The sequence below is a fragment of the Lipophrys pholis genome (genome assembly GCF_963383615.2).
Source record: "Lipophrys pholis genome assembly, contig: SCAFFOLD_123, whole genome shotgun sequence".
NCBI lineage: Eukaryota > Metazoa > Chordata > Actinopteri > Blenniiformes > Blenniidae > Lipophrys > Lipophrys pholis.
In genome coordinates this window covers 52,835-74,304 of record NW_028292183.1, presented here as the reverse complement: position 1 = coordinate 74,304, position 21,470 = coordinate 52,835, and the positions used below count along the sequence as shown (strand labels likewise).

The window sequence follows — 21,470 nt, the reverse complement described above, 5'->3', positions numbered from 1 at the left end:
TCCTCCTCTGACCTCCTCCTCTGGCCTCCTCCTCTGACCTCCTCTAACCTCCTCCTCTGACCTCCTCCTCTGGCCTCCTCCTCCTCTGACCTCCTCCTCTGGCCTCCTCCTCTGACCTCCTCCTCTGACCTCCTCTGACCTCCTCCTCTGACCTCCTCCTCTGGCCTCCTCCTCCTCTGACCTCCTCCTCTAACCTCCTCCTCTGGCCTCCTCCTCTGACCTCCTCCTCTGGCCTCCTCCTCTGGCCTCCTCCTCTGACCTCCTCCTCTGGCCTCCTCCTCTGACCTCCTCCTCCTCTGACCTCCTCCTCTGGCCTCCTCCTCGGACCTCCTCCTCCTCCTCCTCTGACCTCCTCCTCTGACCTCCTCCTCTGACCTCCTCCTCTTGCCTCCTGCCCTGACTTCCTCCTCGGACCTCTGACCTCCTCCTCCTCCTCCTCTGGCCTCCTCCTCTGACCTCCACCTCCTCTGTGGAGAGAAGGCAGAGGAGGAGAGGAGGTAGATGAGGAGAGGAAGAGGAGGAGAGGAGGTAGAGAGAAGGTGGAGGAGGAGGAGAGGTGGAGAGGAGGTGGAGGAGGAGAGGAGGTGGAGACATGGTGGAGGAGGAGGAGAGGTAGACAAGGAGGTGGAGGAGGAGAGGAGGTGGAGCGGAGGAGGAGAGGTAGACGAGGAGGTGGAGCGGAGGAACAGAGGAGGTAGAGAGGAGGTGGAGAGAAGGTGGAGGAGGAGAGGAGGTAGAGAGAAGGTGGAGAGAAGGTGGAGCGGAGGAACAGAGGAGGGAGAGAGGAGGTGGAGAGAAGGTGGAGGAGGAGAGGTGGAGAGAAGGTGGAGGAGGAGGAGGAGAGGTGGAGAGAAGGTGGAGCGGAGGAACAGAGGAGCGAGAGAGGAGGTGGAGAATGGAGGGATGCAGGGAGCCTGTTGGGGGAAGTGTAGTTACTTATTGGTGAGTTAATGGAGTGAAAAGAAACTGAATCAGCAAATAACCAGAGACACAGGAAGACAAACAAGCAGCATCAGGAGGTCAAACAGCTCCGGGGGGGGGGGGGGGGGGGGGGGGGGTAGGGGGGGTGGCGGGGTAGGGGTAGGGGGGGGGGTAGGGGGGGGGGGGGTGGTGGTGGTGGTGGGGGTAGGGGGGGTGATCAGCCAACTACTGGACTGTAGGAGCCGAAGCTACTAGGATGACTGACCAGACCACACGCTGCTCTATATCTCAGAGTCAGTGAATGACCAGACCTCATGCTGCTCTATATCTCAGAGTCCGTGAATGACCAGACCTCGCGCTGCTCTATATCTCAGAGTCAGTGAATGACCAGACCTCATGCTGCTCTATATCTCAGAGTCAGTGAATGACCAGACCTCACTCAGCTCTATATCTCAGAGTCAGTGAATGACCAGACCTCATGCTGCTCTATATCTCAGAGTCAGTGAATGACCAGACCTCACTCAGCTCTATATCTCAGAGTCAGTGAATGACCAGACCTCACTCAGCTCTATATCTCAGAGTCAGTGAATGACCAGACCTCACGCTGCTCTATATCTCAGTCAGTGAATGACCAGACCTCATGCTGCTCTATATCTCAGAGTCAGTGAATGACCAGACCTCACGCTGCTCTATATCTCAGTCAGTGAATGACCAGACCTCATGCTGCTCTATATCTCAGAGTCAGTGAATGACCAGACCTCATGCTGCTCTATATCTCAGAGTCAGTGAATGACCAGACCTCACGCTGCTCTATATCTCAGAGTCAGTGAATGACCAGACCTCATGCTGCTCTATATCTCAGAGTCAGTGAATGACCAGACCTCACGCTGCTCTATATCTCAGTCAGTGAATGACCAGACCTCACGCTGCTCTATATCTCAGTCAGTGAATGACCACGCCCCTGATACCGGCGGAGGAAATGAAGGAGTGATGAGTCAGCACTTTTTACAACCCAGAGAAAACTCAGCTCATTGTTTTGTCCCAAAGAAGAAAGGTTAAAGGTCAGTGCTCTTCTGGACTCCAGGTCACTCAGGACATCAGATCAGGCAGAAATCTGGGTGGAGTTCTGGACTCCACCCTCAAATTCTACAGCCACATTAAGACAAGAACCACATCAGCTTCCTACCGTCTGAACAATGTGGAAGAATCAAAGGATTTCTGGGGTGGAGCACATTACACCATCACACTGAGGGTGGAGCACATTACCCCTACACTGAGGGTGGAGCTCATCCCACCACACTGAGGGTGGAGCACATTCCCCCCCACACTGAGGCTGGAGCGCATCCCTCCACCACACTGAGGGTGGAGCTCATCCCCCCACACTAAGGGTGGAGCACATTCCCCCCCACACTGAGGGTGGAGCACATTCCCCCCCCACACTGAGGGTGGAGCGCATCCCTCCACCACACTGAGGGTGGAGCTCATCCCACCACACTGAGGGTGGAGCACATTCCCCCCACACTGAGGGTGGAGCTCACCCCCCCACCCCACACTGAGGCTCGAGTGCATCCCTCCATCACACTGAGGGTGGAGCTCCTCCCCCCTGCTCCACCCTCTCCACTGGCTATCAAAGGACTTCAGAATGTCCTTCTGCTCTAGAAAGCTTTGAAGGGTCTCGGCCTAAATCATCTCAGATTGACTTGTAGAAGATCAAAGCTCCAGACCTCTGAGGTCATCAGGAAGAGGTTGACTCACTGCTCCTACAGTCAGAAGAAACAAGGTGGAGCAGCTTTTAGTTCCTACCTCCTCACCTGTGGAACAAACTTCCTGAACACCTGAAGACTGCTGACACACTCACTTCTTTTAAATCAGGACTTAAAACATTCCTAGATGTACAGGATGTAGAATAAACAATAGACTCTACTTACTTAGTAAACTAGTCTTAATAATCTCTTTTTATTATCCTGTTCTTCATTATTTGTTTAATGTTTTTCTTTATTCTGTATTTCTTTAGTTTCTTTTATTTCTTTGTAAAGCTCTTTGAATCGCCGTGTTTGAAGGCTGCGCTATTAATACATTTGCCTGGCCTGGCCTGGCCTGGCCTGGCCTTGCTTTGCCTGGCCTGGCCTGGCCTGGCCTGGCCTGGCCTTGCTTTGCCTGGCCTGGCCTGGCCTGGCCTGGCTTTGCCTGGCCTGGCCTGGCCTGGCCTTGCTTTGCCTGGCCTGGCCTGGCCTGGCCTGGCCTGGCCTGGCCTGGCCTTGTAACGACTGTATAGACTGTAACAGAGACTGGTAGAGACTCTAGAAAGTCTTTCAACAGTCCAAGCTGCAGGCTGAAGGTGGAGCAGTGGAACACCTTGATCTGAACTCCACCTTGATCTGAACTCCACCTTGATCTGAACTCCACCTTGATCTGAACTCCACCTGCCAACATCTTTATTAGCTTCAATGATGCTAACACGCCGTCAGACCGTTCCTCCCTGCTCTCCAGCGTCCCCCAGGGCTCCTTCTCCGGTCCACTGTGGTTCACCTGAGGCCCCGTTTCCATGACAATGTTCCAAGAGACAGCGGCTCCTTCGTTTCAGAGGTTTTGGCGACAGCAGAGACACTGAAGACGATGTAGATAGTATGCCAGGCCAGGAGGTGGCGCTGTTACGCTGTCAAGGTGAAGACAATAGAGAGTAGCTGACTTTCATATGGACAGACGAGGAAGTGGAGAATCTCTACTGGACAACTACCGATATGGAGGACTAAACTAGACCAATGACTGGAGGTCAGGACGCTGCGGAGTCACTTTGTCTCTCGATAATAATGAATAAAGATCAAAGATCATATATTACTTCATTGTTTTATTAAAAATGGAATCTGGTCTGTACCAGGTGACCTCGGGGCACCGGACGCCTGACAGGAAGTGAGAACTGACCTGATTCTATCCGTCTCCTCAGAAACACAGAAAAGGTTCCAGACTATAAGCTGCTGCTCGGTTCTGAACCCGGCGGATCAAACTGGAACCATCAATTATTGATTCTGTAGGTTCCTGAGTTAGCGAGCTTCATGCTGACCGACCGACCGACCGACCGACCGACCGACCGACCGACCGACCGACCGACCGACCGACCGACCGACCGACCGACCGACCGACCGACCGACCGACCGACCGACCGACCGACCGACCGACCGACCGACCGACCGACCGACCGACCGACCGACCGACCGACCGACCGACCGACCGACCCACCCACCCACCCACCCACCCACCCACCGACCGACCGACCGACCGACCGACCGACCGACCCACCGACCCACCCACCCACCCACCCACCCACCCACCCACCGACCGACCGACCGACCCACCCACCCACCGACCGACCGACCGACCCACCCACCCACCCACCGACCGACCGACCGACCGACCGACCGACCGACCGACCGACCGACCGACCGACCGACCGACCGACCGACCGACCCACCCACCCACCCACCCACCCACCCACCCACCGACCGACCGACCGACCGACCCACCGACCCACCGACCGACCCACCCACCCACCCACCCACCGACCGACCGACCGACCGACCCGACCGACCGACCGACCGACCGACCGACCGACCGACCGACCGACCGACCGACGGAGGGGGAGGGGGAGGGGGACCAGAGGACCGGGTCCTCGCACCAAGACCAAGACCAGAACTACACTAAGAAAACCTTGCAGCTCCTCACAGGCTTTTCTTCTGGCCGGACCAGGTGAGATGGGTGCTGATCTTCTAACTGGTCTTTGGTTCTTTCAGGTAAAATCCAGTTGATGGAAGAAGAACGAGAGAAACGACGCTGAACCAGAAGAAGAACGAGAGAAACGACGCTGAACCAGAAGAAGAACGAGAGAAACGACGCTGAACCAGGAGCAGAATCCTGAACAAGCAACCAGCCGCCGTCCACTTGTCCTGCACATGAAGTAACTTCAGGCTCAGCATGTCCTCCAGCAGGCGTCTCACTGCAGAGGTCAGCCTGGCTGGTCCCCAAGACGTCCTGAAGTCCTCCTCCTCCTCCACTCCGCCCTGCAGCATTGAGGAGTCCTACAAGTACATCTTCCTCCCCATCTGCTACTCCTTCACCTTCCTCTTCAGCCTCTCTCTGAACTCGGTGGTTCTTTACCGCTCGTTCCGCCGGACCAAGCGCTGGAACTCCTCCCTGATCTACATGGTCCACCTGGCGTCCACAGACCTCATGTACGGCCTGTCGCTGCCGTTCCTGGTGGCCAGCTACGTCATGCGGGACCGCTGGGTGTTCGGCGACTTCATGTGCCGCCTGGTCCGCTTCCTCTTCTACTTCAACCTCTACTGCTCCATCTTCTTCCTCACCTGCATCTCCGTGCACCGCTACCTGGGCATCTGCCACCCCATGAGGGTCGTCACCCTGGAGACCAGGAAGGCCGTCAAGTTCACCTGCGTTCTGGTTTGGATCGTAGTCTTTGCTTTGACGTGTCCCATTTTCCGTTTTGCGCAGACTGGCCATGTGACGCGGTCGTCGGGACTCGGGAGCAACGGGAGTGTTGAGGGTTCTGACCCGTCGGCGGCAGACGGTAACTCCAGCAACGGTAACGTGGGCGGCGTCCTTGAGGAGTACCAGAACTGTTGGGACGACGCCATTGATGAGGAGTTCAATGATTATGTGCCCTTTGGCATCACGCTGCACCTGCTGGGCTTCTTTATTCCCTTTTCCATCATCGCTTGGTGTTACTCCCACGTGGTTCTCACCATCTTCAGGACTCTACCCTCCCAGCCGCCGTCCAGCCGCGGTGCGCCGGACGGACTGCGAGCGCTGGACCGCCGGGACAGGAGCCGGGACAGGAGCCGGGACAGGAGCCGGGACAGGAGCCGGGACAGGAGCCGGGACAGGAGCCGAGACAGGAGCCGGGACAGGAGCCGGGACAGGAGCAGCGCCGCGGCTGGACGGAGAGGAAGCATTGGACTTCTGAGAGCAGCGGGACGAGACGACGGGATCTCCAGGTTCCTGGGTGCTCGCTCTCCCTACACCAGCCGCAGGCGCAAATCCATCAGGACCATCGTCACCATCACGCTGCTCTTCGCTCTGTGCTTCTTCCCTTTCCACGTGACCAGAAGCATCTTCCTCCTCCTGAAGGTGACCAACAGAGTCCCCTGCCACACCATGACCACCGTGTCCATGTGCTACAAGATCACCAGGCCGCTGGCGTCCTTCAACGCCTGGCTCAACGCCCTGCTCTACTTCCTCACCAAAGACAAGGGTGGCGCCCCCTGCTGTCCCGGTGCAAACACTCCCAGCCAGCCGCCCGGCGTGCTGCTGCCGCCGCTGAGAACTGTGGAGAGACAAGCAGCAGGAGACGCAGGGACGGAGGACAATAACACAGTCCACAGTTTGTCTTATACCAACAGAGCCACAGTCAGATATATAATAGAATCAGTCCACAGTGGGAATATTTAGAAGAACAAACACTGCAGGTCCAGCAGAACCAGCACATGATAGAAACGTTGGACTTCATCGTGGACTCGGTTCTAGTGTCTTCATGCTTAAAGCAGGTGGACATCTTGCTACCAGTTCCTCTACTTAATAGACGCAGGTAGAACTATCAGAACTACGTAGGTCTTGCTTCCCTACTGCCGCATGGCCTCGTAAGTTTGATCACAAACTGGTGATTCTGAGAAGAAAACATCAAACTCTCACTTTGTTCAACATTCATCATCCCTCCTCCTTGAACACCTGGAAACTCCTGGAACATCAAAACCCATGTAGGGTTTCTGTTTTCTCCTGGTTTTCTCATGTTGAACCACAGCGCCCTCTGGGGGGTCCAGCATGTTGAACCACAGCGCCCTCTGGAGGGTCCAGCATGTAGAACCACAGCGCCCTCTGGGGGGTCCAGCATGCTGAACCACAGCGCCCTCTGGGGGGTCCAGCATGCTGAACCACAGCGCCCTCTGGGGGGTCCAGCATGCTGAACCACAGCGCCCTCTGGGGGGTCCAGCATGCTGAACCACAGCGCCCTCTGGGGGGTCCAGCATGCTGAACCACAGCGCCCTCTGGAGGGTCCAGCATGCTGAACCACAGCGCCCTCTGGAGGGTCCAGCATGCTGAACCACAGCGCCCTCTGGGGGGTTGAAGGATATTACATTAGCAACACTACGATCACGGTTCATGCTTAGAGAGTGAAAATGTGACAGTTCAGTCCGAAAGTTCTGCTATCATCCTGACACTTGATGGCAGCACACACACACACACACACACACACACACACACACACACACACACACACACACACACACACACACACACACACACACACACACACACACACACACACACACACACACACACACACACGATGAAAATTGCTGAAGGACGTCTGGGATCGGTTGGCGACAGACTCCATGACAGGCGCTCTGGTGGGGCGCTCTGGTGGGGCGCTCTGGTGGGGCGCTCTGGTGGGGCGCTCTGGTGGGGCGCTCTGGTGGGGCGCTCTGGTGGGGCGCTCTGGTCAGTGTTGGAGTTATCACATTCACTGTACCAACAGTCTTTTAATGAATTGCAGAAGAACTGAGTGACTTATGTTTCCCCTCTGTGACCTCAGAACGAGATAATAAAAGGAGAGGAGACGCAGAGGGTTTTCAGAGCGGGTTGGAGATTGTAACTGAAACACTCTGTCCGTTCTCCTCGCCAGTAAGACCAGAACTTGACTCGGTGTGTGTTCTTTCTTGCAGATTTAATAAATGTCCAGAGGTTGGACCTGACAGTCAGACTCCTGCGTGAGGCCGGTCCAGGGCCCGGCGCTGAACTGGCCTTTTGGCTCTTTGCTTCATAAAACATTAATCTTCAGTTGGTTGTTTGGGCCTGATGTGAAAGAACCAGGTAGAGCATGAAAGAACCAGCTAGAGCATGAAAGAACCAGGTAGAGCATGAAAGAACCAGGGAGCGTCGGGGGCCAGAGGGCCGGATCCAAACTACCTGGTACCCTGACCCGGATCCCTCTGGGTTCTACCTAACAAGAACAGAGGAAGGAGTAGAGGGGAAGGAGTAGAGAGGAAGGAGTAGAGGGGAAGGAGTAGAGAAGAAGGAGTAGACAGGAAGGAGTAGAGGGGAAGGAGTAGAGAGGAAGGAGTAGACAGGAAGGAGTAGAGGGGAAGGAGTAGAGAGGAAGGAGTAGACAGGAAGAAGTAGAGGAGGAAGTAGAGAGGAAGAAGTAGATAGGTAGACGTAGAGGGGAAGAAGTAGAGGGGAAGAAGTAGGGAGGAAGAAGAAGATGGGAAGAAGTAGAGGGGAAGGAGTAGAGAGGAGGAAGTAGAGAGGAAGAAGTAGAGGGGAAGGAGTAGAGAGGAAGAAGTAGAGGGGAAGGAGTAGATAGGTAGATGTAGAGGGGAAGAAGTAGAGGGGAAGGAGTAGAGAGGAGGAAGTAGAGAGGAAGAAGTAGAGGGGAAGGAGTAGACAGGAAGAAGTAGAGAGGAAGAAGTAGAGGGGAAGTAGAGGGGAAGAAGTAGAGAGGAAGAAGTAGAGGGGAAGGAGTAGAGAGGAAGAAGTAGAGGGGAAGGAGTAGAGAGGAGGAAGTAGAGAGGAAGAAGTAGAGGGGAAGGAGTAGAGGGGAAGAAGTAGGGAGGAAGAAGAAGAGGGGAAGGAGTAGACAGGAAGAAGTAGAGAGGAAGAAGTAGAGGAGGAAGTAGAGGGGAAGAAGTAGAGAGGAAGAAGTAGAGAGGAAGGAGTAGAGGGGAAGAAGTAGAGGGGAAGAAGTAGAGAGGAAGAAGTAGAGGAGAAGGAGTAGAGAAGAAGGAGTAGAGAGGAAGGAGTAGAGGGGAAGTAGAGGGGAAGAAGTAGAGAGGAAGAAGTAGAGGAGAAGGAGTAGAGAAGAAGGAGTAGAGAGGAAGGAGTAGACAGGAATGAGTAGAGGGGAAGATGTAGAAAGGAAGAAGTAGAGGGGAAGGAGTAGAGAGGAGGAAGTAGAGAGGAAGAAGTAGAGGGGAAGGAGTAGACAGGAAGAAGTAGAGAGGAAGAAGTAGAGGAAGAAGTAGAGGGGAAGAAGTAGAGAGGAAGGAGTAGAGAGGAAGGAGTAGAGAAGAAGGAGTAGAGAAGAAGGAGTAGAGAGGAAGGAGTAGAGGGGAAGAAGTAGAGGGGAAGGAGTAGACAGGAATGAGTAGAGGGGGAAGTAGAGGGGAAGAAGTAGAGAGGAAGAAGTAGATAGGTAGACGTAGAGGGGAAGAAGTAGAGGGGAAGAAGTAGGGAGGAAGAAGAAGAGGGGAAGGAGTAGAGAGGAGGAAGTAGAGAGGAAGAAGTAGAGGGGAAGGAGTAGACAGGAAGAAGTAGAGGGAAGGAGTAGAGGGGAAGGAGTAGAGGGAAGGAGTAGAGGGGAAGGAGTAGAGGGTAGAGTAGAGTTTTTTAGCTTCACGGAAAACGAGTTCCTTTTCTTGGAATCTCAGGAACCGGACCAGAACCGCTCTATCTTGTCCGGGCCTTCCAGTGCACGCTGCAGAGTGAACTCTCTCTGTGGTGGGAGACCGAGCCATGACGGTAGCATCTCACTCATGTATCCGATGAGCGGCCGTCTCCCCTCTACCGCTTCACGTAGACCAAAGATGCACAGATTCTTCCTCCTGTCTGGTTTTCCAGAGCTTCTGTTTTCCCCTCCAGAAGGCCATTCTCTTTAGAGCGGACTGTAGAGCCGTATCGGCAGTCCGCTGGGACTCCTCGCTCATAACAATGCGGGTCTCAGCTAGCTCAATCCGGCTAGTATTAGCCGTAACTTCCTGGTTAGCGGCAGTTAGCTTACCCGCTAAAGTCGTGAGCGTGGTTGACACGCCCGTTAGTCTCTGGTCGATACCATCGAGTCTTCCTCCAAAGTCCGACGGCATTGGCCGGAGCTCTGATAGCACGTCTCCGCTGCCCTCCGTGTTAGCATGCTGTTAGCAGTCTGAGTGCTAGCTATGCTAACACTCGTGTCCTCCAGGAGGCTAACCGCGGTTCTTGTCCTGCTCGTCTCGCGTCTGAACATTTCCCAGTTGGTGTCTTTGACATGTCTTTAACTCGACTGTTGGCAGGTGGACCGGGTAGTTCTAAGAAAGGTGTAGCAGGGTGGAGGAGCTTCTCGACCTCCACCCTGGTCACGTCTTCTCCCCGGTTAACCAAGAGGTTGTTGGTTTAACCCCTGATCAGTTTCAATGGTCCATGATGACCGAGGAGTCGTTCCCTCACATAACCATGGCAGAACCAGACCAAAGACCCGGGACCGATGGTGCCGCTAGATTGGACCCCAGCTGCCTCTCAGGCTGCAGACATGACGGGTCCAGATTATTAAGCTCCACTCTTTATGGATGTTCTGAAAAAGCCCAGTCCATTTCAGCTGGACCTTTCCAGAGAAGGGGGGATGGTAGAAGAGTACTAATGTATTGTTCAGTACTATTGGATCAGTACTATTGTTCAGTACTATTGTTCAGTACTATTGGATCAGTACTATTGGATCAGTACTATTGTTCAGTACTATTGTTCAGTACTATTGGATCAGTACTATTGTTCAGTACTATTGTTCAGTACTATTGGATCAGTACTATTGTTCAGTACTATTTTTTCAGTACTATTGGATCAGTACTATTGTTCAGTACTATTCCCTCAATAGTTCAGTACTATTGGATCAGTACTATTGTTCAGTACTATTGGATCAGTACTATTGGATCAGTACTATTGATCAGTACTATTGTTCAGTACTATTGTTCAGTACTATTGGATCAGTACTATTGGATCAGTACTATTGATCAGTACTATTGTTCAGTACTATTGGATCAGTACTATTGTTCAGTACTATTGTTCAGTACTATTGTTCAGTACTATTGGATCAGTACTATTGGATCAGTACTATTGTTCAGTACTATTGTTCAGTACTATTGGATCAGTACTATTGTTCAGTACTATTGGATCAGTACTATTGTTCAGTACTATTGTTCAGTACTATTGGATCAGTACTATTGTTCAGTACTATTGTTCAGTACTATTGGATCAGTACTATTGTTCAGTACTATTGGATCAGTACTATTGTTCAGTACTATTGTTCAGTACTATTGTTCAGTACTATTGGATCAGTACTATTGATCAGTACTATTGGATCAGTACTATTGTTCAGTACTATTGGATCAGTACTATTGTATCAGTACTATTGTTCAGTACTATTGGATCAAACAGACAAACGAGCGGCACTGTGTATAAAACATACATCAAACTGCACACATAGTACTGAACCACCCACTCACCATTCTAACTCACCATGACCTGGTAACCTTCATATTAAACACATCCTCACCACCATGACCTGGTAACCTACATATTAAACACATCCTCACCATGACCTGGTAACCTACATATTAAACACATCCTCACCATGACCTGGTAACCTACATATTAAACACATCCTCACCACCATGACCTGGTAACCTACATATTAAACACATCCTCACCATGACCTGGTAACCTACATATTAAACACATCCTCACCACCATGACCTGGTAACCTACATATTAAACACATCCTCACCATGACCTGGTAACCTACATATTAAACACATCCTCACCATGACCTGGTAACCTACATATTAAACACATCCTCACCATGACCTGGTAACCTACATATTAAACACATCCTCACCATGACCTGGTAACCTACATATTAAACACATCCTCACCACCATGACCTGGTAACCTACATATTAAACACATCCTCACCATGACCTGGTAACCTACATATTAAACACATCCTCACCACCATGACCTGGTAACCTACATATTAAACACATCCTCACCACCATGACCTGGTAACCTACATATTAAACACATCCTCACCATGACCACGCAGAGACAAACACGAGTAGAACAAGTTCTACTCCAACCACACGGAACACACACGATGGGATAAACATGACAGAAGACATGAGAGCAGCAGAACCCCCTCGATGTGAGGACCGAGCAGAGAGCAGCAGAACCCTGTCGATGTGAGGACCGAGCAGAGAGCAGCAGAACCCCCTCGATGTGAGGACCGAGCAGAGAGCAGCAGAACCCCCTCGATGTGAGGACCGAGCAGAGAGCAGCAGAACCCTGTCGATGTGAGGACCGAGCAGAGAGCAGCAGAACCCCCTCGATGTGAGGACCGAGCAGAGATCAGCAGAACCCCGTCGATGTGAGGACCGAGCAGAGAGCAGGAGAACCCCCTCGATGTGAGGACCGAGCAGAGATCAGCAGAACCCCCTCGATGTGAGGACCGAGCAGAGAGCAGCAGAACCCTGTCGATGTGAGGACCGAGCAGAGAGCAGCAGAACCCCCTCGATGTGAGGACCGAGCAGAGAGCAGCAGAACCCCCTCGATGTGAGGACCGAGCAGAGAGCAGCAGAACCCCCTCGATGTGAGGACCGAGCAGAGAGCAGCAGAACCCCCTCAATGTGAGGACCGAGCAGAGATCAGCAGAACCCCCTCGATGTGAGGACCGAGCAGAGAGCAGCAGAACCCTGTCGATGTGAGGACCGAGCAGAGAGCAGCAGAACCCCCTCGATGTGAGGACCGAGCAGAGAGCAGCAGAACCCCCTCGATGTGAGGACCGAGCAGAGATCAGCAGAACCCCCTCGATGTGAGGACCGAGCAGAGAGCAGCAGAACCCCCTCGATGTGAGGACCGAGCAGAGAGCAGCAGAACCCTGTCGATGTGAGGACCGAGCAGAGATCAGCAGAACCCCGTCGATGTGAGGACCGAGCAGAGAGCAGCAGAACCCCCTCAATGTGAGGACCGAGCAGAGAGCAGCAGAACCCTGTCGATGTGAGGACCGAGCAGAGAGCAGCAGAACCCCCTCGATGTGAGGACCGAGCAGAGATCAGCAGAACCCCGTCGATGTGAGGACCGAGCAGAGAGCAGCAGAACCCCCTCAATGTGAGGACCGAGCAGAGAGCAGCAGAACCCTGTCGATGTGAGGACCGAGCAGAGATCAGCAGAACCCCCTCAATGTGAGGACCGAGCAGAGAGCAGCAGAACCCTGTCGATGTGAGGACCGAGCAGAGATCAGAACCAAGTTCAGACAGGAACTCAGACTGACCACTGACTGATCCAGACCTAACTTTGTTTACTGACGGCTGCTGCTCCAGACACCCCCTAAAGGACTGATAGCGTCATATGCAGTGGTAAGACTGGACGAATGGGAGGCGACTCGAGACACGTTCATTGTGGAAGAAGCAGCCAACACATACACTGACTCAGCGTATATACACTACACTGACTCAGCGTATATACACTACACTGACTCAGCGTATATACACTACACTGACTCAGGGAAGGCAGAGGTGTCCTCTGCTCCCAGGACAGGAGGGGGACATGGATTTTACTGACATGGGAGTCAGATGTGGGGGATACAGGTACCTGCTCTACCTGGTGGAGGCATACAGCAGTAACATGGTGAGAGAGGGGCGAGCTACACTAATGCAATACACACTGCATGGCGACTCTGTGGGTCCTCACTCTGCGGGTCCTCACTCTGCGGGTCCTCACTCGGCGGGTCCTCACTCGGCGGGTCCTCACTCTGCGGGTCCTCAGTCTGCGGGTCCTCAGTCTGCGGGTCCTCACTCTGCAGGTCCTCACTCTGCGGGTCTTCACTCTGCGGGTCCTCACTCAACGGGTCCTCACTCTGCGGGTCCTCACTCTGCGGGTCTTCACTCTGCGGGTCCTCACTCTGCGGGTCCTCACTCTGCGGGTCCTCACTCTGCAGGTCCTCACTCTGCAGGTCTTCACTCTGCAGGTCCTCAGTCTGCAGGTCCTCACTCTGCAGGTCCTCACTCTGCGGGTCCTCAGTCTGCGGGTCCTCACTCTGCAGGTCTTCACTCTGCGGGTCCTCATTCTGCAGGTCTTCACTCTGCAGGTCCTCACTCTGCAGTCTTCACTCTGCGGGTCCTCACTCTGCAGGTCCTCACTCTGCAGGTCCTCAGTCTGCAGGTCCTCACTCTGCGGGTCCTCACTCTGCAGGTCCTCACTCTGCGGGTCCTCACTCTGCAGGTCCTCAGTCTGCAGGTCCTCACTCTGCAGGTCCTCACTCTGCAGGTCTTCACTCTGCAGGTCCTCACTCTGCAGGTCCTCACTCTGCAGGTCCTCAGTCTGCGGGTCCTCACTCTGCAGGTCCTCACTCTGCGGGTCCTCACTCTGCAGGTCCTCACTCTGCGGGTCCTCACTCTGCAGGTCCTCACTCTGCGGGTCCTCACTCTGCAGGTCCTCACTCTGCAGGTCTTCACTCTGCAGGTCCTCACTCTGCAGGTCCTCAGTCTGCAGGTCCTCACTCTGCAGGTCCTCACTCTGCAGGTCCTCACTCTGCAGGTCTTCACTCTGCAGGTCCTCACTCTGCGGGTCCTCACTCTGCGGGTCCTCACTCTGCAGGTCCTCACTCTGCGGGTCCTCACTCTGCGGGTCCTCACTCTGCAGGTCCTCACTCTGCGGGTCCTCACTCTGCGGGTCCTCACTCTGCAGGTCCTCACTCTGCAGGTCCTCACTCTCCAGTGGATTTGAGAGGTTTCTGTGTTTCACACCATCTGAACCCACGTCGAAGTTCAGAAATTCTCCAGATCTGCTTGTTTTTTATCACGACTGGTGAAAATTGTGATCAGATGAAGAAACGATGCTCTGGAGAGGTAAAATGTAAAATGTCTCTCCAGCGCCACCTAGAAACACAAACCACCACCACGGCCCGTCCAGACATGAACTCACTTCTCCGACTGAAATGAAACATAATAGAATAAAGGTTCACAACAAAAAGTTACCAGGAATGAGATGAAGACCTTTATTGTGAAAGAAGTAGGAAATGACATCACAAAATAAGTAACATTTGTATAAAATACAAAGTTTAGATTTTTGCTGGTAAAAAAATCTTTTGTTAAAAATACAAAAAGTCGACAAAGTTCCCTCATGAATCCATAGAAGAAGAAATGAGAAGAGAAGTTTGAGCTGAAGCCCAGCAGGGGGCACTGCCACCCTGCAGTGTGAAACCGGAGTGAAAGACGACGCGGCTCCGTACGAAGGATCCAGACTCACGACATGACGGAGATCAGAGGGTCTTAGTGTTCCAGGAGGTGGTTCTCCAGCACACTGAGCACACTTTAATGTGAAACCATCTTTTACTTTGAAAACCTGGTGAATTAAAGAGGAAGTTTGTCCTCCGTTGCTGTCAGAGGGAAACTGCTTCTTCTTCATTGGTGGATCAAAAGGTTCAGGCTGAAGGAACAGACCAGCACTGACCAGTACAGACCAGTACAGACCAGTACTGATCAGTACAGACCAGCACAGACCAGTACTGACCAGTACTGATCGTACAGACCAGTACAGACCCAGTACAGATCGTACAGACCAGCACAGACCAGTACTGACCAGTACAGATCAGTACAGACCAGTACAGATCAGTACAGACCAGCACTGACCAGTACAGATCAGTACAGACCAGCACTGACCAGTACAGACCAGTACTGATCAGTAAAGACCAGCACAGACCAGTACTGATCAGTACAGACCAGCACAGACCAGTACAGACCCAGTACTGATCTGTACAGACCAGCACTGACCAGTACAGACCAGTACTGATCAGTACAGACCAGTACAGACCAGTACTGATCGTACAGACCAGTACAGACCAGCACTGACCAGTACAGACCAGTACAGACCAGTACTGATCAGTACAGACCAGCACAGACCAGTACTGACCAGTACTGATCGTACAGACCAGTACAGACCAGTACTGACCAGCACTGACCAGTACAGACCCAGTACAGATCGTACAGACCAGCACAGACTAGTACTGACCAGTACAGATCAGTACAGATCAGTACAGACCAGCACTGACCAGTACAGACCAGTACAGACCAGCACTGACCAGTACAGATCAGTACAGACCAGTACTGACCAGTACTGATCGTACAGACCAGTACAGACCCAGTACTGATCAGTACAGACCCAGTACAGATCAGTACAGACCCAGTACTGATCAGTACAGACCAGTACAGACCCAGTACTGATCAGTACAGACCCAGTACAGACCAGTACAGACCCAGTACTGATCAGTACAGACCCAGTACAGACCAGTACAGACCCAGTACAGACCCAGTACAGACCAGTACAGATCGTACAGACCAGTACAGACCCAGTACTGATCAGTACAGACCAGTACAGACCCAGTACAGACCAGTACAGACCCAGTAATGATCAGTAGACCCAGTACTGATCGTACAGACCAGTACAGACCAGTACAGACCCAGTACTGATCGTACAGACCAGTACAGACCCAGTACTGATCATACAGACCAGTACAGACCAGTACAGACCCAGTACAGACCCAGTACTGATTGTACAGACCAGTACAGACCCAGTACTGATCAGTACAGACCCAGTACAGACCCAGTACTGATCGTACAGACCCAGTACAGATCAGTACAGACCCAGTACAGACCAGTACAGACCCAGTACTGACCAGTACAGACCCAGTACAGACCAGTACAGACCCAGTACAGACCAGTACAGACCCAGTACAGACCCAGTAATGATCAGTACAGACCCAGTACTGATCGTACAGACCAGTACAGACCCAGTACAGACCCAGTACAGACCCAGTACAGATCGTACAGACCAGTACAGACCCAGTACAGACCCAGTACTGATCGTACAGACCAGTACAGACCCAGTACAGACCAGTACAGACCCAGTACTGATCAGTACAGACCCAGTACAGACCAGTACAGACCCAGTAATGATCAGTACAGACCAGTACAGACCAGTACAGACCAGTACAGACCCAGTACTGACCAGTACAGACCCAGTACAGACCAGTACAGACCCAGTACAGACCAGTACAGACCCAGTACAGATCAGTACAGACCAGTACAGGAAACAGTGTGAGAAACGTTTGACCTCCTCTTCATTGGTTTTATTTGATTAAAACTGATTTCTAACGACACTGAAATCAACTCTACATGTTGATGAGCCCAGTTCTTCGTACCGTTCATGAAAACTGCAGAACCAGACTCTGCAGAACCAGACCATAAAGAACCAGGCCCTGCAGACAGCAGAACCAGACCCTGCAGAACCAGACCCTGGGACTGAGCTCCTGTTTGAATGTCGAGCTCTTAAATACTGCTGTTGTTGTACTACGACTACCACTGCTAGTACTACTACCACTACCACTAATACTACTACTACTACTACTGCTACTACTACTACTACTGCTACTACTACTACTGCTCGGCAGGTTTTGTTTTCTCTGTCCAGACGGACCGAAGACGTTTTGCTCTGGAAGTCGACTCGCTCACACTGTCGTCATGGAAACCAACCCAAGCTTCCTGTTTCACTGGAAAACCTGCAGTGAGCAGGTTCTCCACCAGGGAGACCGAGTGGGCGGGGCTTAGTGCAGTCTGATTGGTCCGACGAGGTAAACGGCTGCGTTCAGTCTTTCCAGGTGTGTGGATGAGGAGCAGGTGTCACAGGGACGTCAGGTCCTGGACCTCCAGCAGCATGGCGTCCTGCTCTGTCCTCAGCTGGTCCCTCACCTGCAGCCGTCCAACCAGCTCCGAGCTCAGGTCTGAAACAGGAAGTGATGGGATCTGATTGGCTCTCAGCACAGTTGCATACAAACCCTCCAGTACATGAACAAGAAACTGAAGAACAAACAGCTGCTCTGATTGGACGACAATCCAGTAGCTGGATGCTGGTTGGTCCGTCACCTCTGGTCTGGTCTCACCCTGGGACCTGTTAGAGGTCATGAGACCTGTTAGAGGTCATGAGACCTGTTAGAGGTCATGAGATCCTTTAGAGGTCATGAGACCCTTTAGAGGTCATGAGATCCTTTAGAGGTCATGAGACCCGTTAGAGGTCATGAGATCCTTTAGAGGTCATGAGACCTGTTCGAGGTCATGAGACCCGTTAGAGGTCATGAGACCCGTTAGAGGTCATGAGATCCTTTAGAGGTCATGAGACCTGTTCGAGGTCATGAGACCCGTTAGAGGTCATGAGACCCGTTAGAGGTCATGAGACCCTTTAGAGGTCATGAGACCTGTTCGAGGTCATGAGACCCGTTAGAGGTCATGAGACCTGTTAGAGGTCATGAGACCCGTTAGAGGTCATGAGACCCGTTAGAGGTCATGAGATCCTTTAGAGGTCATGAGACCTGTTAGAGGTCATGAGATCCTTTAGAGGTCATGAGATCCTTTAGAGGTCATGAGACCCGTTAGAGGTCATGAGACCCGTTAGAGGTCATGAGATCCTTTAGAGGTCATGAGACCTGTTCGAGGTCATGAGACCCGTTAGAGGTCATGAGACCCGTTAGAGGTCATGAGATCCTTTAGAGGTCATGAGACCTGTTCGAGGTCATGAGACCCGTTAGAGGTCATGAGACCCATTAGAGGTCATGAGACCCTTTAGAGGTCATGAGACCCGTTCGAGGTCATGAGACCCGTTCGAGGTCATGAGACCCGTTCGAGGTCATGAGACCCGTTAGAGGTCATGAGACCCGTTAGAGGTCATGAGATCCTTTAGAGGTCATGAGACCTGTTCGAGGTCATGAGACCCGTGAGACGTCATGAGACCCGTTAGACGTCATGAGACCCGTTAGACGTCATGAGACCCGTTAGAGGTCATGAGACCCGTTAGAGGTCATGAGACCATCAGGACGCCCTGCAGCCTAACAGAATTAAGGTCCAATGAGAGTCAGAGGCCTGAATGAGAAGAATTGTTGCTCAACTGATTTATGTCCGTTTGTTTCTGATGACATGCTGCTTCCAGCTCTGTGGCTCCAACTAGTGGCCGGCATGTGCATGACAGAAAGTGTCCATTTCTGAATATAACCTTGGGTGGCTGATGTTTCTCCAGACTAGAACATGGAACTACGTCCTCCTGTTGCACCATCCAGCAGGTTCTCCTGGGGAACCACAGCGGCATTCTGGAGTCCTGCTGGTTCCACATGGCCTGTATCCCTGTATCTACAGTCTGACTCCACCACAGTCACAATGTACCTACAGTCTGACTCCACCACAGTCACAATGTACCTACAGTCTGACTCCACCACAGTCACAATGTACCTACAGTCTGACTCCACCACAGTCACAATGTACCTACAGTCTGACTCCACCACAGTCACAATGTACCTACAGTCTGACTCCACCACAGTCACAATGTACCTACAGTCTGACTCCACCCCATCACAATGTACCTACAGTCTGACTCCACCACAGTCACAATGTATCTACAGTCTGACTCCACCACAGTCACAATGTACCTACAGTCTGACTCCACCACAGTCACAATGTACCTACAGTCTGACTCCACCACAGTCACAATGTACCTACAGTCTGACTCCACCACAGTCACAATGTACCTACAGTCTGACTCCACCACAGTCACAATGTACCTACAGTCTGACTCCACCACAGTCACAATGTATCTACAGTCTGACTCCACCAGTCACAATGTATCTACAGTCTGACTCCACCACAGTCACAATGTACCTACAGTCTGACTCCACCACAGTCACAATGTATCTACAGTCTGACTCCACCACAGTCACAATGTACCTACAGTCTGACTCCACCACAGTCACAATGTACCTACAGTCTGACTCCACCACAGTCACAATGTACCTACAGTCTGACTCCACCACAGTCACAATGTACCTACAGTCTGACTCCACCAGTCACAATGTATCTACAGTCTGACTCCACCACAGTCACAATGTATCTACAGTCTGACTCCACCACAGTCACAATGTATCTACAGTCTGACTCCACCACAGTCACAATGTACCTACAGTCTGACTCCACCACAGTCACAATGTACCTACAGTCTGACTCCACCACACAGTCACAATGTATCTACAGTCTGACTCCACCACAGTCACAATGTACCTACAGTCTGACTCCACCACAGTCACAATGTACCTACAGTCTGACTCCACCAGTCACAATGTACCTACAGTCTGACTCCACCACAGTCACAATGTATCTACAGTCTGACTCCACCACAGTCACAATGTATCTACAGTCTGACTCCACCACACAGTCACAATGTATCTACAGTCTGACTCCACCACAGTCACAATGTACCTACAGTCTGACTCCACCACAGTCACAATGTACCTACAGTCTGACTCCACCAGTCACAATGTACCTACAGTCTGACTCCACCACAGTCACAATGTATCTACAGTCTGACTCCACCACAGTCACAATGTATCTACAGTCTGACTCCACCACAGTCACAATGTACCTACAGTCTGACTCCACCACACAGTCACAATGTATCTACAGTCTGACTCCACCACAGTCACAATGTACCTACAGTCTGACTCCACCAGTCATGATGTACCTACAGTCTGACTCCACCACAGTCACAATGTATCTACAGTCTGACTCCACCACAGTCACAATGTATCTACAGTCTGACTCCACCACAGTCACAATGTACCTACAGTCTGACTCCACCACAGTCACAATGTATCTACAGTCTGACTCCACCACAGTCACAATGTATCTACAGTCTGACTCCACCACAGTCACAATGTATCTACAGTCTGACTCCACCAGTCACAATGTACCTACAGTCTGACTCCACCACACAGTCACAATGTATCTACAGTCTGACTCCACCACAGTCACAATGTATCTACAGTCTGACTCCACCAGTCACAATGTACCTACAGTCTGACTCCACCACAGTCACAATGTACCTACAGTCTGACTCCACCACACAGTCAGAAACTGTGAGACTGACGGTTCAGGAGGTATGGTAGTTGTGGTAGTTGTTGTGGGAGTTACTGTTGCAGTTGTTGTGGTAGTTGTCGTGGCAGTTGTTCTGGTTGTTGCTGCAGTTGTTGTGGAAGTTGTGGTAGTTGTTGTGGGAGTTGCTGTTGCAGTTGTTGTGGTAGTTGTTGTGGGAGTTACTGTTGTAGTTGTTGTGGGAGTTAGTGTTGGAGTTGTGGTAGTTGTTGTGGGAGTTGCTGTGGTAGTTGTTGTGGGAGTTGCTGTTACAGTTGTTGTGGTAGTTGTTGTGGGAGTTAGTGTTGGAGTTGTGGTAGTTGTTGTGGGAGTTGCTGTGGTAGTTGTTGTGGGAGTTACTGTGGTAGTTGTGGTAGTTGTTGTGGGAGTTACTGTGGTAGTTGTTGTGGGAGTTACTGTGGGAGTTACTGTGGGAGTTACTGTGGGAGTTGTTGTGGTAGTTGTGGGAGTTACTGTGGTAGTTGTTGTGGGAGTTACTGTGGGAGTTACTGTTGCAGTTGTTGTGGTAGTTGTTGTGGGAGTTACTGTGGTAGTTGTTGTGGGAGTTACTGTGGTAGTTACTGTGGTAGTTGTGGGGGTTACTGTGGTAGTTGCTGTGGTAGTTGTTGTGGTAGTTGTTGTGGTAGTTACTGTGGTAGTTGTTGTGGGAGTTACTGTGGTAGTTGTTGTGGTAGTTGTTGTGGTAGTTACTGTGGTAGTTGTTGTGGGAGTTACTGTGGTAGTTGTTGTGGTAGTTGTTGTGGGAGTTACTGTGGTAGTTGTTGTGGTAGTTGTTGT

The 21,470-nt window shown here is 52.0% G+C and overlaps 2 protein-coding genes across 3 annotated transcripts in view; one reads left to right on the top strand and one right to left on the bottom strand.

Moving 5' to 3' along the window:
- Positions 1-4,953: 4,953 nt before the first annotated feature.
- LOC308128113 (P2Y purinoceptor 3-like) lies at positions 4,954-6,381 on the top strand (the record flags this gene model as incomplete). Its single annotated transcript, XM_080493761.1, is given in 2 exon segments — positions 4,954-4,967; positions 4,970-6,381. Coding segments are annotated over 2 exon segments (1,426 nt in total), but the record flags the coding sequence as incomplete, so codon positions are not given.
- Positions 6,382-14,703: 8,322 nt separating this feature from the next.
- Positions 14,704-21,470, bottom strand: part of LOC308128114 (schwannomin-interacting protein 1-like) — a 45,087-nt gene continuing 38,320 nt past the window's right edge. Inside the window, exons 7-8 of one of the 2 annotated variants that reach the window (XR_013936538.1) lie at positions 16,669-17,506; positions 15,785-16,335 (exon numbers count right to left, since the gene is read on the bottom strand). Coding sequence is in view for 1 of the 2 variants with exons in the window: in XM_080493762.1 (XP_080349888.1) it covers positions 17,406-17,506 (101 nt within the window). In the remaining variant the exon portion in view is untranslated. Of the gene's footprint in view, positions 17,507-21,470 lie in introns of both variants that reach the window. The other variant, XM_080493762.1, reaches the window with a different exon arrangement.